Genomic DNA, 13,345 nt, shown 5'->3' with positions numbered 1-13,345 from the left:
TAGGAGCCTAAACCAAGGATATTAAAGTATTTAATCAACAAATATTAAAGTATACATATATATTAAGTATGGATTAAACAATGAACAAATATTGGGATGCACATAAAATAAAAATGCATTTATTGCACAAGTAAATACTTAGATACTGTTTGTGGAAGAGGCCAAATCGTGCTGGCCATTCACTATGGGAGTGTTTCAAGGAAATGCTGCTCAACATCATACAGTACACAGGATAGTCACCTCCCCTCGACAAACAGTGACAGTAGGGCAGAGGTTCAGAAATTCTGCTCTTTCATCCTGGAAACTCTGACATTGCTTTGAAGAGGCAGTGTAACATGACATGAAAAAGACAGGTGCAAGTCAACAGACCTGGGATCTACTATTCACTTTGCTGTATGACCTTGAGTTTCCCCACCCAAACTTCAGTTTCCCCATTTATAAATAAATGAAGGTATTGGATTGTAAGAGTCACTTCACGGCTAATGTTGTGTGCTTGAAGTGAGTACATTCTGGGGCTTCTGGACGGCCTTCTTTGAAAACCATACCCTCGCCACCATCTGACTGATCCTTACAGGGTCCTTCTACCAGATTCCTGCTTGGCCACAGCTACCAAACCTAAGAATTAGAAACTTGAACTGGCTGGTACTGGCTGGGCACTTTAGCAAAGATGGAGCAATCAAGTACAATCAAAAGTCAGAAAAGACTCATGCAGAGACAAATAGAGCAGATATGCAGAAACACGCAGCACTGAGAGACCAGGAACCCCAGAGAAAAGTGGGTACGGGATCAGTTCTTTTTTTTTTAGAGAGTGAGCGAGAGGGAAACAGCATGAGAGGGGAGAGGGTCAGAGGGAGAAGCAGGCTCCCCGCTGAGCCGGGAGCCCAATGTGGCTCTCGATCCCAGGACCCCGGGACCATGACCTGAGCCGAAGGCAGACGCCCAACCATCTGAGCCACCCAGGCGCCCCGGGATCAGTTCTTGATGCAAACTGAAGTTCCTGGTTCCAGTCCCTCAGGAGAGACAACTGCATTTCATTCATTCATTTATTCACCAAGTCTTGGCTGAGAGTCTCCTGCATTCCAAGTGCTCTTCTGGGTGCTGGGATACATTCATGAACAAAAGGCACAAAGTCTCTGACAACATAGATTTTTCCACAAGAAAATTGTGGAGAAAACAAGACAATAAATAAATCCACAACATAACATCGGAGCTGAGAAAGACTAAGAACCATATATCTGTGCAAGGGGACAGAGTGATAGATGGTGAGGGAATGATTCTCTGAACAAGTGATATTTGAGCAAAGACCTGAATGAAGTGAGCAGACCACCTGAACATGGTAGGGAAGACTACCCAGGCGGGGGAAAGTGTGGCGATCCTTTGACAGGATTGCGTTTGGCGTGTCAAGAGCAGCAAGTTCATACTCCCTTCCTCATTCCAAGTCCTGCCCTCCTGAGAGAGTCCACTGTGTGCAAGGTCTTTCCATCATGCTGCGTTTACAATTCCCAGACCTCTGGTTGAATAATATTCACCTCCACTCTATATCACTTCAGCAGCTCACTACCTGAGCCTTACTTGACCTCTGAAATGCTAAGCTCTAATATGCCACTTTGACCTCAATCTCCTGCCATTGGCTCCCTCCTCAACTTTCTCTTGCTATACCCATTTCTCTTTCCAGATACTCCTAGGTCCGTCAGTCTTCTCTTTCTTCTCAGTCTATCAAGTGGATCCATTATTGACCTCCCCCTCTGCAACCTGGATTCCTTCAAGGCAGTATGTCTAGTGGTTAGAGTGTGGCCTTTGGAGCCAGACTGCTGGGTGAAAATCCCAGCCCTACCATTAGCTACGAATCTGGTAGAAGGCCCAGTTTTCTGGGGATGTAAATCAGAGTAACCTCCATTGCTGTTATATGTGAGTGAATACACACATAGTGCTTAGAAGAGTGACATGCCATAGAGCAAGCATTTGATAAATATTATTGTGATTATCACCATATTTATTCCTTTGCTCTTCCTGCAACAATTTGAACTGCTGTGACTTTAGTTTTCCTCCTGTTGAACCTTCTCCAGAAATCTCCATTTCTGGCTCAGTCTAATCACCTACCACCTCTGCTGTTACTCCTCAGTAGCCGAGGTCATCTGACAAAAAAACTACTTGACCAATGCAGGTTGACAGGGCTATCCACTTAGAGCTTCTGGACTCTGCCTGGTCCACTGCCCAGCTTGAAAATCCCTTTATAGGAGTCTGGTTAGCTTTCTCACTCATTTCCCCATTAGCTATTCTAAACCATCATTCTTTTCAACTCCCCAAGATGCTGATCCTTTTACCTTCGCTTGACAGTTCTTACATGAAACCCTAAACACAGATAAAAACGTATTTATATTCTCACATCCTTCTCTTTAAACTCACAAGAGGCAGTGGCCAACCTTCTGTCTTAGACCTACCTATGTTCTAGATAACTTTCCCTCTCATCCTTTTTGGGACCCATACCCATCAATTATCTTTTTTCTCCCTCATTCACTTCAGGCCACAAACATGCTCAGATCTCTCCAATATCAACAAAACAAAATAACTCCCCTCTGGAATCTGAAGCCCTTTCTACCGTTTATCCCATCCTTTTTCATCCACAGCAACACTTCCTAACATTGCCACATGTTCCCCAGGGCAAAACTGATTTTGATTGAGAACCACTGGTTAGAGGATAAAGCAATATAAAAGAGTGCCCAGTATGTAATAATGCTGGAGCAGTTCTAAAAAGAGAAGTCCACAGTGGCCTCCGTCTTTTTTATCCATTCACTGCATTTGTCTAGCCATACCCTGTTCTAAAATCCAGTTCCTTGGCAGAAAGCAAGCATAGCTTGTCTGAAGCTCTCTACCCTTTCCTCGCCCCTCAGCTTACTACAGTCTGACTTCTGCCCCCCAAATTCCCTGAAACTACTCTGCAATGAGTTTTTTCCTAATTGCCAAATGCAGTGGACCTTTCCTGACTTATATTACTTGAATTCTCTCAAGCACCTTTACACTATTGACCATGACCTTGAAATTCTTGCTTTGGCTTCCAAAATGCCACCTTTTTTGGTTCTCCTTCCACTTCTGACTGCATCTTTATTATCTTCTTTGCTAGCATCCTTCCCCTTTCAATTTTAGTTTAGTCTCTCCTCAGGCAGAGTCCCCTCCTTCCTGTCACTCGTTCCTCAGTGCTCGCTTGTATTCCAATGACTTTACCAATCACTGACATGGCGGTCCCTTCTCAGGGCTGCTCTCTGGCCCAGACCCCCCTGTCCTAGACTCCAGGAGGTATTGCTGGCAATCCCCTGGGCACTTCCTTTTACATTCCAGTGGCAACACACATTCAGTAAGTCTGTTCTTATCTTCCAACAGGTTCTTGTTCTTGTCTAATTGGTTCTGAGATTTTGAGGATATTAATCCTTTCTATTTTCCCTTTAAAGGTAGATCTGAAGGTAGCACAGTGCTTAGCATTTAGTGACTGGTGCTCGATAATTGTCTTTTGAATTCAGGAATGGAACTGCTTGTCCTTTCCCCCCCTAGAATTGGCAGTAGATTTGCCAATTCAGGTCTAAAATAGAATTTGTTGTTATCCTCAGATTTCCATTCTTCACGTCTTCCTCTCCTTAAAGTCATCTCTATTTACTCAATTACTGACCCTTCCACCTCAGGAGTCGTCCATGATCTTCCCTTTCTCTCATCTTCCATATTCATTCCATAAGCAACGTCTGTTAGCCCTGCTTCAAGCCATGTCCTAAATTTCACTCTTTGTCACTATCTCTAGCTCTACCACCTTGCTCAAGCTGCCATCATTTTTTACCTCCAACCACTGCAACTTCCTAACTAGGTTTTCTGCTTCTGCTATCCTTTCAGAAGGATCTCTAACACATCCATCAGGATAGCTCACTACCATCCATAAAATGCTCGATGACATCATTACACTTGGAAGGTAAATTCTTTATATCAAGGCACTGCAGTAATTGGCCTCTTCCAATTTCTCTCACCCCATCTCCAATTCCAAATCTAATCCTCATCCCCAACTTCCTTATGCTACATAAAGAGTGCCCTCCCTTTTAAAGATTTATTTATTTATTTGAGAGAGAGAGAGAGAGAGTGCGTGTGCCTGCGTGAGTGGGGGGAAGGGCAAAGGGAGAGGGAGAGAGAATCTGAAGCAGACTCCACACTGAGTGTGGAGCCTGATGTGGGGCTTGATCCCATGACTATGAGATCATGACCTGAGCGGAAATCTGGAGTTGGACGCTTAACCGGCTGAGCTACCCAGGTGCCCCGGTAAGAGCCTTTCTGCTATTTCTCAAACCCACCCAGCTTATTATTCTGGCTTATTTCTTTTATACTGGCTGCTCCTTCTACCTGGAATACTCTGCTCCCAGATTCCCACAGAGCTGGCTCCTTTCCAACCTTCAAATCTCTGCACAAATGTCACTTCTTCCAAAAGTCACCCCATGAAAATAGCTCCCTACAGCCATCCTCTAATTCCCCATCCTGCTTTATTTTCCTCAGAGCACTTATTACTGTCTACATTTATATTTAACTTAAAAATCAACTTTCTGTAATATCACAAGCTTCATGAAGAAAGGAATTTTTTTTCCCTTCCATGTCTACTGTTGCATCTCCAATGGACCCATAGTAAACACTCAGCAAGTATTTGTTGGGATAATGCAATCTCTATGTCCAAAGGCACATCTTTAATGATTGATAAAGATTATTGGCTCTGTGAGGTAGTATTTCACTGTGTGAAGACAATTTTATTAAATGGAAGTTAGCACCAACCTCTATAACCCACACACCTGTTAGCTACTGACGAGGATTCCCTTCCTGACCAAACCTAAGTCAGGCTCCTCTTCTCAACTAGGCCTTGTCTTTGGCCTACTCCTTGGCCTGCTGAGCCCAGTTTAAGTGGAAATCCTGCTCAATCAGTTTATTGAGAATCCCTCCACCCTTGAATAGACACTCAAATTCCTCATCCCCACACCCTTGATATCGAATCAAGTTCCTGTTAGTCAGTTTCCATTCCATGATTCCTTCACCCTTACCTTGCTTGGTGGCCATAAATTCCCGGCTGCCCTTACTGTTTTGGGACTTGAGTTCAATCTCTCTTCCCTGTTCCAAGACTTGATCTCTCTTTAGTCTTGAAAAAAGTCTTCCTTGTTTTTAACAAGTGTCTGGTGCAATTTCTTTTTAACACTAGAGACCGAATATTTACCAGCTGGGTTTGTATAAATCCACCTAATGAATTTTCTTTGTTCCCTGACAAATTTTCATATGTTCTTTGCAGGGGGAAGGGTCAAATAGAGGCTTTTCTTGTCTGTGTGACAGAAGAATATGGTTTCTCTAGCATATAGGGGCAAATCAGGAAGAATAAAGGCTACATGATTTTTTTTAATCACCTTTATAGTAGCTATTACTTATTCATTTTGTCACATTTATTTTCAACTGTTCTTAATGGTGACATTTTAATGAATAGTTCAAAAACAACGGCTCAATACAAAATGACATCCCAAATCTCCTAAACAAAAATGTGTTCAGTATGTAAAAAAATAGTTCCACTTCTGCCACATAATCCGTATCATTCACATGCACTCCACTACCGTCTCTGCAGCTGAATTGCGATTATATGATCATACCTGCAACATCAAACTCGATTTCCAGTGTGACCTTGCTTGTGATTGAAGAGTCTCGGAGGAGCTGGTTGGCTTCCTCAAAGGTGCTGTCTTCAGTTGGAATCCCATTAATGGCCATCACTCTGTCTCCGATCTGTAGCACCCCACATCTATATTTAGAACCACATATTAGAGGTTGTAGACAGAGTAAATAATTATCAAGTTGATGTTGCCAAATCTATTTTGTTTGATCCTTGTGAAATAGCATACCCATTTGGTCTTGTTTGTTCAAGGATGTGGGCATCATATTAGGTCAACTGCAAGGTCTTGCACTCTTGCATTTGATGGCTACAGATGTGAGGAAGGGAATCTTGATATATCCCAGAGAAGTGATTAATAATTTAGCACTGTGGTATTCTTATAATCTGATCTGGACCAATACATAGTAATGGTGAATGTACAGTCCCCCCACAGCAGAGAAATTATTATAATAAAGTTTGAACTTCAGAGATATTTTCCCTTTTAATTAACATGGCCGCCAGTCCCTGATGGACAAAAATCTGCTAGATAAAGGCATCTGTGCTCGTTATTCTTCTCAAAACGTATCAAGAACATAACATTTTATTGTTAGAACAGAGAGTTCATTACATCCTGCATTTCCTGCATTGAGCACTGTTCCATAATTTATTAGCTATTCAAAGATAGTCGGCACAAGAAATGCACAGAAACAGGCGCTGTGAAAGAGTGTCTTACCTCTCTGCTGGGCTGTCAGCTTCAATATAGGAAATCAGAGGTGGAGAAGAGAGCGTCTCCGTGGCAAACACACTGCCCTGCAGTTGGATCCCAAATCCTGTGACAGGATCTGCTGTCAGCACAACTTCTGTGGTTTCTGTGTGAACGACCTGCCCAGCCAAGCCCACTGTGCTTGAGGCTAAAGACACTAGAGGAACAAACACACAAAAAAATGACTTTAGGTTGAAGCAAGCACCAGGAATACCAGCATTTCTTTCTTTTTATTATTAGAGAGACAGAGAGAGAGAGAAAGAGAAAGGGGGAGGGGACAGAGAGAATCTCAAGCAGGCTCCATGCACAGCACAGAGCCCGATGCAGGGCTAGATCTCATAACCCTGAGATCATGGCCTGAGCTGAAATCAAGAGTTGGACGCTTAACCAACTGAGTCACCCAGGCACCCTGGAATACCAGCATTTCTGACACAGATCATGTCTCTGGAAAAAAAAAAAAAAAACGCTCATTGGCAATGGTGGAAGTGATACTTTGGTCTTCTAGACAAAAATTTAGTCAGAGCTGAACTAGATAAAGGAATCTCCCAATATCTGTCACGTTTTAGTCACAATGCCAGTGTGACCTCCTCCCCATACTCAGTCCTGGTACCAGGGACAATTGTGGGAGCTGTAGGAAGACGACAGCCTTGGGACTGGGTACCTGGGTTTTGGTCCTGGTTCCACCAGTAGGCAACCAGCTGTGTGACCTTGGGGGAAGGCATTAATTTCTTTCCTATGAAAAAAGGGTTAGGCTAACTGGTCTAATATGTTTTCCCCTCTATCCATTTGTGCCTAAGCTTTAAGGTTTTTATAAACAATCTGACCTTCAGCTTTGAAGAAAAAGTCTGGCTCCTGGAGTGGTGAGGATGTGTTCATCAACATTATTCTAGCATTGGATTGGCATGATGGAATTGTTGAAACTTTATATTTTTCCTTTCCCCAAATTTGGGCTCTTCAGCCTTCGTTCTTTCTCACTGGATCTCCAGCCTACTTTGTCATCTCTTATTTCATTCATTCTTCTGATACTCATCTAAGCCTCCAGGTACCCGTCTCTGTCTTGTTTCTATTGCCAACCTGGGTCATGGAAAGGCCACTCCACTCGTTTCTCTCAGCATTGCCCACTGGGACCCCTGCCTCCTTTACTCCCTGTGAGCAAGCTCTCTGCACGGTCCAATGCTGGACCGTCACTTCCTCCAAAAGGGGTCTTTTGGCCTCTTTACTGTAATTGAAACTTGCTGACACCATATACCTCAAAACCCGCTGCAACCAGAAGCCATTTTCTTTTCACTTTCCCTGCATGGAGCAAGGAGAGAGAAGAGTTTATAACCCTCCTTGCTCCACACATCCAGTGTTTTGTTGTTGTTGTTGTTGTTTTTTACCATAAACCACTTCTATTTTAAAGTTCTATATTATGTACTTATTTCTGTCTTGTCTCATCTTCAAACCCATACTTTTCTACTTTTCCTGTTTCCCCCCACTTCCTCACTGACATCAGGGCTTGACTCTTAATTTGCCTCTTCTAATCTGTAGCTTTTCCATGTCCTCAGTATCTTTGACATAATGACAATAAACAATGCACTGGGTTTATGGTTCTTTAGCTCTCTCAGTGCTGATTATTGGCAATCCCACCCAACTTCAGCTCTCTATCAGCAGAGCCCTGTGCTGGACCCCAGCATCCTTCAATCTGGAAAGAGCTCCAGGATCTTCATATCTGAACTCTCCTTGTTGATCACAGAACCTATTAGCCATCTTTCCCAGTCCTTAGGCCCTAACTTTCCCTTCTTGATGACTTCTAGCCCCACTCCCTTTCACTTGTCTTCCAATCTAGTGGTTTTCAAATGGTTTTGTTAGCAATAGATTCCACCCCCCAACCCCCCACTTCACATGAAAGTGTGTAAGGGATGCTTTTGTATTCCAGATAAAAACAGAGCTACTGAAGGTACTGAGGTAGGAACAGGAGACCCTAGAGGAGGCTTCCCCATCCCTCATGTGTGAATCTGGGGAACCCAATTTGAAAGCTATCATCTTTACCCATTGCCTTTTACTAGCATCATTCCCCTCCACACTCCGCTTGGACCCCAGGTGACCATTTCAATGAGGCATCTGCTGGTGTCAGACAGGCTTAAACCTCATGACATTTTCTATAGTCTAATACGCTATACTCTTTGATAATGCCTGCTTGCCTCCACTACTCTTACTAGTTTGCTGAAGGGTGCTAGAGAAAGTCACTACAAATTCACACAATTCTCTATGGGGCCCTGGAATCTTCTGTTATGTAATATTTGATTTCTCCATAGGATCAGTCTCAAACATTTCTACCATTATAAGGATCAAACTTTACTCCTTACTTAATTTCCTTCATTGACAGGAGTTCCTTAAAAACATTCTTTTCAACCTCGATTTCTCTATATCATTATCTGCTCTCACTTTCTTTTCCTTCCTGCTTCAGGAGGATGTATCCTTCCTTCCCTTTCAGGCCAGCTCCTCCTTTCTGATATGATCTGTTTCCACGCCCTGTGAGTTTATGCCATAAACACTTTTCTCTTGTTTTTTTCCGACTTTCCTGCTCACTGTCCTAGCTTTCTGACCTCTCCCTATAGGTTTGTACTGATTCCAAAACTGCTTAAAACTTGGCCTCTCCCTTCACCCTTTAATGAATCTTCTCTCACTGATGACTTCCTGATTGCCAAAATCAGTGGCCTCATCCACTCTAACTACCCTGCAGCAACTGGCTTTGGGAACCATCCTTTTCTTTCTGTTATTACTCTCTTCGTTTCAATGAAGGTTTGTTCTTAGTTTCTGACTTTTGTCAGCCCCTTCCAGTTCCTTTGCCTCCTCTGCACTGCAAACATAGAGTTGCCCCTGGTTCTCTTCTTAGCCTTCTCTCCTCTCCTTTCCCTCTTTCACTTCTCATACTTCTGTAACAGGACCTCTGTGTGTATCTTCTCAAATCTAACTCTCCAATTTCTCTCAAGCTCCAGTGATGAATTTCCTGACTTGGATATCCCATCCCCAAGAATGTCCCATTGACTCCTCAAACTCAACATTTTAAAAATTGAGTTAATCATCTTCTCTTTCTCATTCCCACTACTGTTTCTATGAATAGGACCATCATGCTTCTAGTCCACCAGGCTTGAAATCTCAAAGTAGCCTTTGACTTCCAACATCCCCGTTGTCTCAAATTCAATCAATTGCTAAGTCCTTTCAAGATGACCACTGAAATATAACTAACTTCTACAAATCCTCTTTTCCCTTCTTACCATTAATGTTTCAATTCAGGCTTTTATTATTTTTATTTTAAATATTTGAACATGCATGTTTCTGGTCCTTCTGTGCCCAACACTTTCTGCATATTATTGCCAGATTAACTTTCTCTTCATGAGGAGGCCCCCAATTTATCTACTCTCTAGAGTAGGGCCTCATGATTGCTAATGCAGATCACTATATAGACTTAGACTCTGTGTCCTTGCCTCTTGTGTTATGCTAACACCCTCCAAATTGATGTCAAAGTGGCTTTTTCTCATATGCGAAGGTCATCCCCCAATTTAGAATCTTTCAATGCCTCCCTGTTTCCTGTAGAACAACATGTTCAATGCTGGCAGAGCTCACAGGACCCTTCCTAAGTTCATGTTCTTCTGCCTATCCAGTCTCGTGCTCCTTGATGCTCCCTCCACGTGCCATGTGCTGCAGCCCTGCTTTCATCCCTCTGTCCCTTTAGCCCTTCCCCTGGGTTTTCAATGTCCCTTTCCCTGCCTTATCCAGGCAGAGTGAGGTACTCACTTTTTTACATTTCCACATATTATAACCCTGTAGTTTAAACAATTGTATGATGGATTCTCTCTCCAGTAGCAGATACTCCATTCCGCATGGTCCTATTTCAGCATTTATCAGGTTTTTATTTGCTGCCTTTCTCTCCACTTGACCCTGAGTTGTCTAAAGATTGGGATCCAGATCTTTTCCTCTTTGAAATCCCAATGTCTGGAACATTCAAAGAACACTAAATAAACGAAGAACAAATTGGGTCTTGTGATGTTATCCACATTTTCCTTTTTTGGAATCAACATTTCATGTAGGTTCTACTGACTTAAGGAACTAGAAGTTGTTCCTCGGACCCCAGTATCTCTACTATGTGGTTCATTCCAACATTGTAGCTGACATGGCAGAGGATGCTGAGGTGGACAAATGTCTAGGAGGAGGAAGGAAAATCACCTTCTTCATAAGAAGCACTGTCATTGTTCTCACAACAGAATTCATATCGATGAGATTAAAGTAGCCTGCTGTAGGGGGTAAAGTCAGCTTCCAACCCTGAGCTTTCTACAGGTGGTGGCCTACAAGTCCAAGATCTGACACAGGGACTATCCCATATTAATTCATACTTGATCTTAGCCAAAAGGCCAAGAAGCGATATTCCATATTAATTCAGATCACACTTTCTAGTGTCTTTGTTGATATCAACTCTACTTTGATTGTTCTTCAGATCATACATTTTCTTACTGGTGGCACACAACCACTAGAGGTAGTTAGTAACGATCTGGAGAGTTGTGTTTCTTTCCAGTCTGTTCTCATTGCAGGCAGGAACATAATAGTAGAACGTCATCTATTGGCAGATTACTTTCAGTCTATCTTCTAGGTGATGATTTTTGGACTTCAATAGGAATACTTTATTTTCTGTGAATTTTTCTATCGGTTCACATTAATATGTATTTTTTTCCATTTGAGATCTCAGTTTGGTATAGGTTTTTGGATTACTTAATTGGAGTTAAAAGCCTTGAACCTTTAAGTCAGCTGGTTGGCATTTCCACTAAGAGTGAATTAGGAAGAAATGGGTCAATCATAATAGGAAGGATTAGGCTGGATATAGTAAAGACCTTCTCAAAGGAGAGACTTGCTACATTTTCAGAACAGTTGGAGAAGATGGTTGAGAAACTGAAATCTCTGGAAGGTTTTTTTAAAATTTATTTTTTATTTTTATTATTATTTTTTAAAAAGATTTTATTTATTTATTTGACAGAGACAGACACAGCAAGAGAGGGAACACAAGCAGGGGGAGTGGGACAGGGAGAAGCAGGCTTCCCACCGAGCAGGGAGCCCGATGCGGGGCTTTATCCCAGGACCCTGGGACCATGACTTGAGCCGAAGGCAGGCGCTTAACGACTGAGCCACCCAGGCACCCCTGGAAAGTTTTGGAAATAGAAATAAGTGCTCACTGTGGGCATCATTAAATTTGTAAGCTTTATTCAGAGGCAAGTCGAGGCAATAGAAATTATTAGGACATTTAATTTAGGATTAAAAATATGTTAAATGTTGGTTCTATAATTATATAAATTTATAATTTACCTAATAAATATAGGATTATAATAAATAATCTAAGTTTTTATAATTAACTCTGAAAGTCCTTTGATATAATGAAATCTGTTCTTTGAAACAGTAAAATCTCATTTGAAATTGTATGTACTGATTACTCACACATATTAAAGTCTTGCAAATTATTACCAGATTTGAAAAAGATAAATTGTAGATTTAAAGATGATGAGCCAGGAGAAAAAACAACCAATATTACTTGGAGGAAAAAAAAGATGAGTTTGATTATCCTTCTTCATTAAGGTGGCCAACCAGCAAAAGAAAATAAAGGTGATTTATTATGAATTATAACCCTGTAGTTTAAACAATTGTATGATGGATTCTCTCTCCAGTAGCAGATACTCCTGCAAGGTACCAGCTCTGGCCTGAAGCATGCCCATTTCTACTCAGGTGAAGAAGGGAATGGCTAAGCAGCTGACATACTGCGCGTGAATATTGCTAACTGGTGTGTGCCAGGTTGTGTTCAGGCTTCGCATCTGCTCTGTCCTGTTCCTGTTCACACTTGGAGGGTTCTGTTCACACCCCTTCGGGTATGCAGGAAATGACCCTGTGCGTTTGTCAATTCTTGTCTTTCCTAGTGTAAGTAAGGGAGGAAAACCGACGATAACTTGTTAGCTTCTAAAGTTTAAAAATCTGCCAAATGTTTTCTTCGCTTAGAAGTCTGTGAGGTTTACTGTCAGATAGGAAAAGCATTTAAAAAGTATCCAGAGCAATGGACTGCAAAGATTTATTAGTATACTGTGTTTATCACTATTTGATTCCATACCTCAGACCTCTAGCTCACTAAAGTGTTCCCCATCGGAGTCAGCCTGCTGTGGATCCAGCACACTGTGTGTCACGTGATCCAGTTCAGGCGTCCAGCAGCTCCCTTCTCCAAATGAGGGTAGGCTTGGGTGGGAGTGGGGGGCAGCTCATAAGCCACCTCCCGGAGGGCTCCCTGCATGCTCACTTCTAAACGCTTACCATTAGCTGCCTTTGCCTTCCGTCCTTTTCTCAGGGGTCTGTGGCAGGGACAGAAGTTGTTCGGCTTCTTCATTCTCTTCCTTTCAGCTCTTTTCAGTGTTAGCCACCCTGCTAGTAAGTGGTGATGGCACAGGAGGCAAAGACTATTCTGGGAATGTGATCTAGCTTCCACACTTGGCTGCAGGTCAGGCGGACTGCAAACAGACAGAGTCTACACTGGCTCTGTGTGCAGAAGCGGGACTCAGGGGGAACGAGCCAGGTCCACCGCTCAGTCATGCTGCCATCACGGGGGGGATGATAGGTTTCTGGAAAAAGCCTTGACCTCCGAGGCAGAAACAGGGACAGCCCAGGCTGTGGGGCAAAGGTCAGTAAGATTCCAAAAGAGGTGACCAGAGGGTTCCCTCTGTGACATGGCCCTGCAGCCCTCCCAGGGCTTTGTGACACTCCTCCCGGCCCAATGCTGGGGATACTCAACATTCTTCCTGTGAAGCAAACATGGCGCTTTCCTAGTTTAATTCTTGTCCCATGTTGCTGCAGACTGCCTTTATTTTCCCCTTTGGTCAATGATACAGAATGGTTTAATATTTATGGGAGAAGATTTAATTCTTTCCTGG

The 13,345-nt window shown here is 42.7% G+C and overlaps 1 protein-coding gene across 1 annotated transcript in view; it reads right to left on the bottom strand.

Moving 5' to 3' along the window:
• GRIP1 (glutamate receptor interacting protein 1) overlaps positions 1-13,345 on the bottom strand; it is a 193,035-nt gene that overhangs the window by 74,435 nt on the left and 105,255 nt on the right. The window contains exons 12-13 of the mRNA XM_035002883.1: positions 6,378-6,564; positions 5,649-5,794 (exon numbers count right to left, since the gene is read on the bottom strand). Coding sequence (XP_034858774.1) covers positions 5,649-5,794; positions 6,378-6,564 — 333 coding nt within the window. The remainder of the gene's footprint in view (positions 1-5,648; positions 5,795-6,377; positions 6,565-13,345) is intronic.

The sequence above is a fragment of the Mirounga leonina genome, unplaced genomic scaffold, assembly GCF_011800145.1.
Source record: "Mirounga leonina isolate KUSES-001 unplaced genomic scaffold, KU_Mleo_1.0 Mir_126, whole genome shotgun sequence".
Lineage (NCBI taxonomy): Eukaryota > Metazoa > Chordata > Mammalia > Carnivora > Phocidae > Mirounga > Mirounga leonina.
Note: the sequence above shows the minus strand (reverse complement) of the source record. Positions and strands in the feature narration are given on the sequence as shown.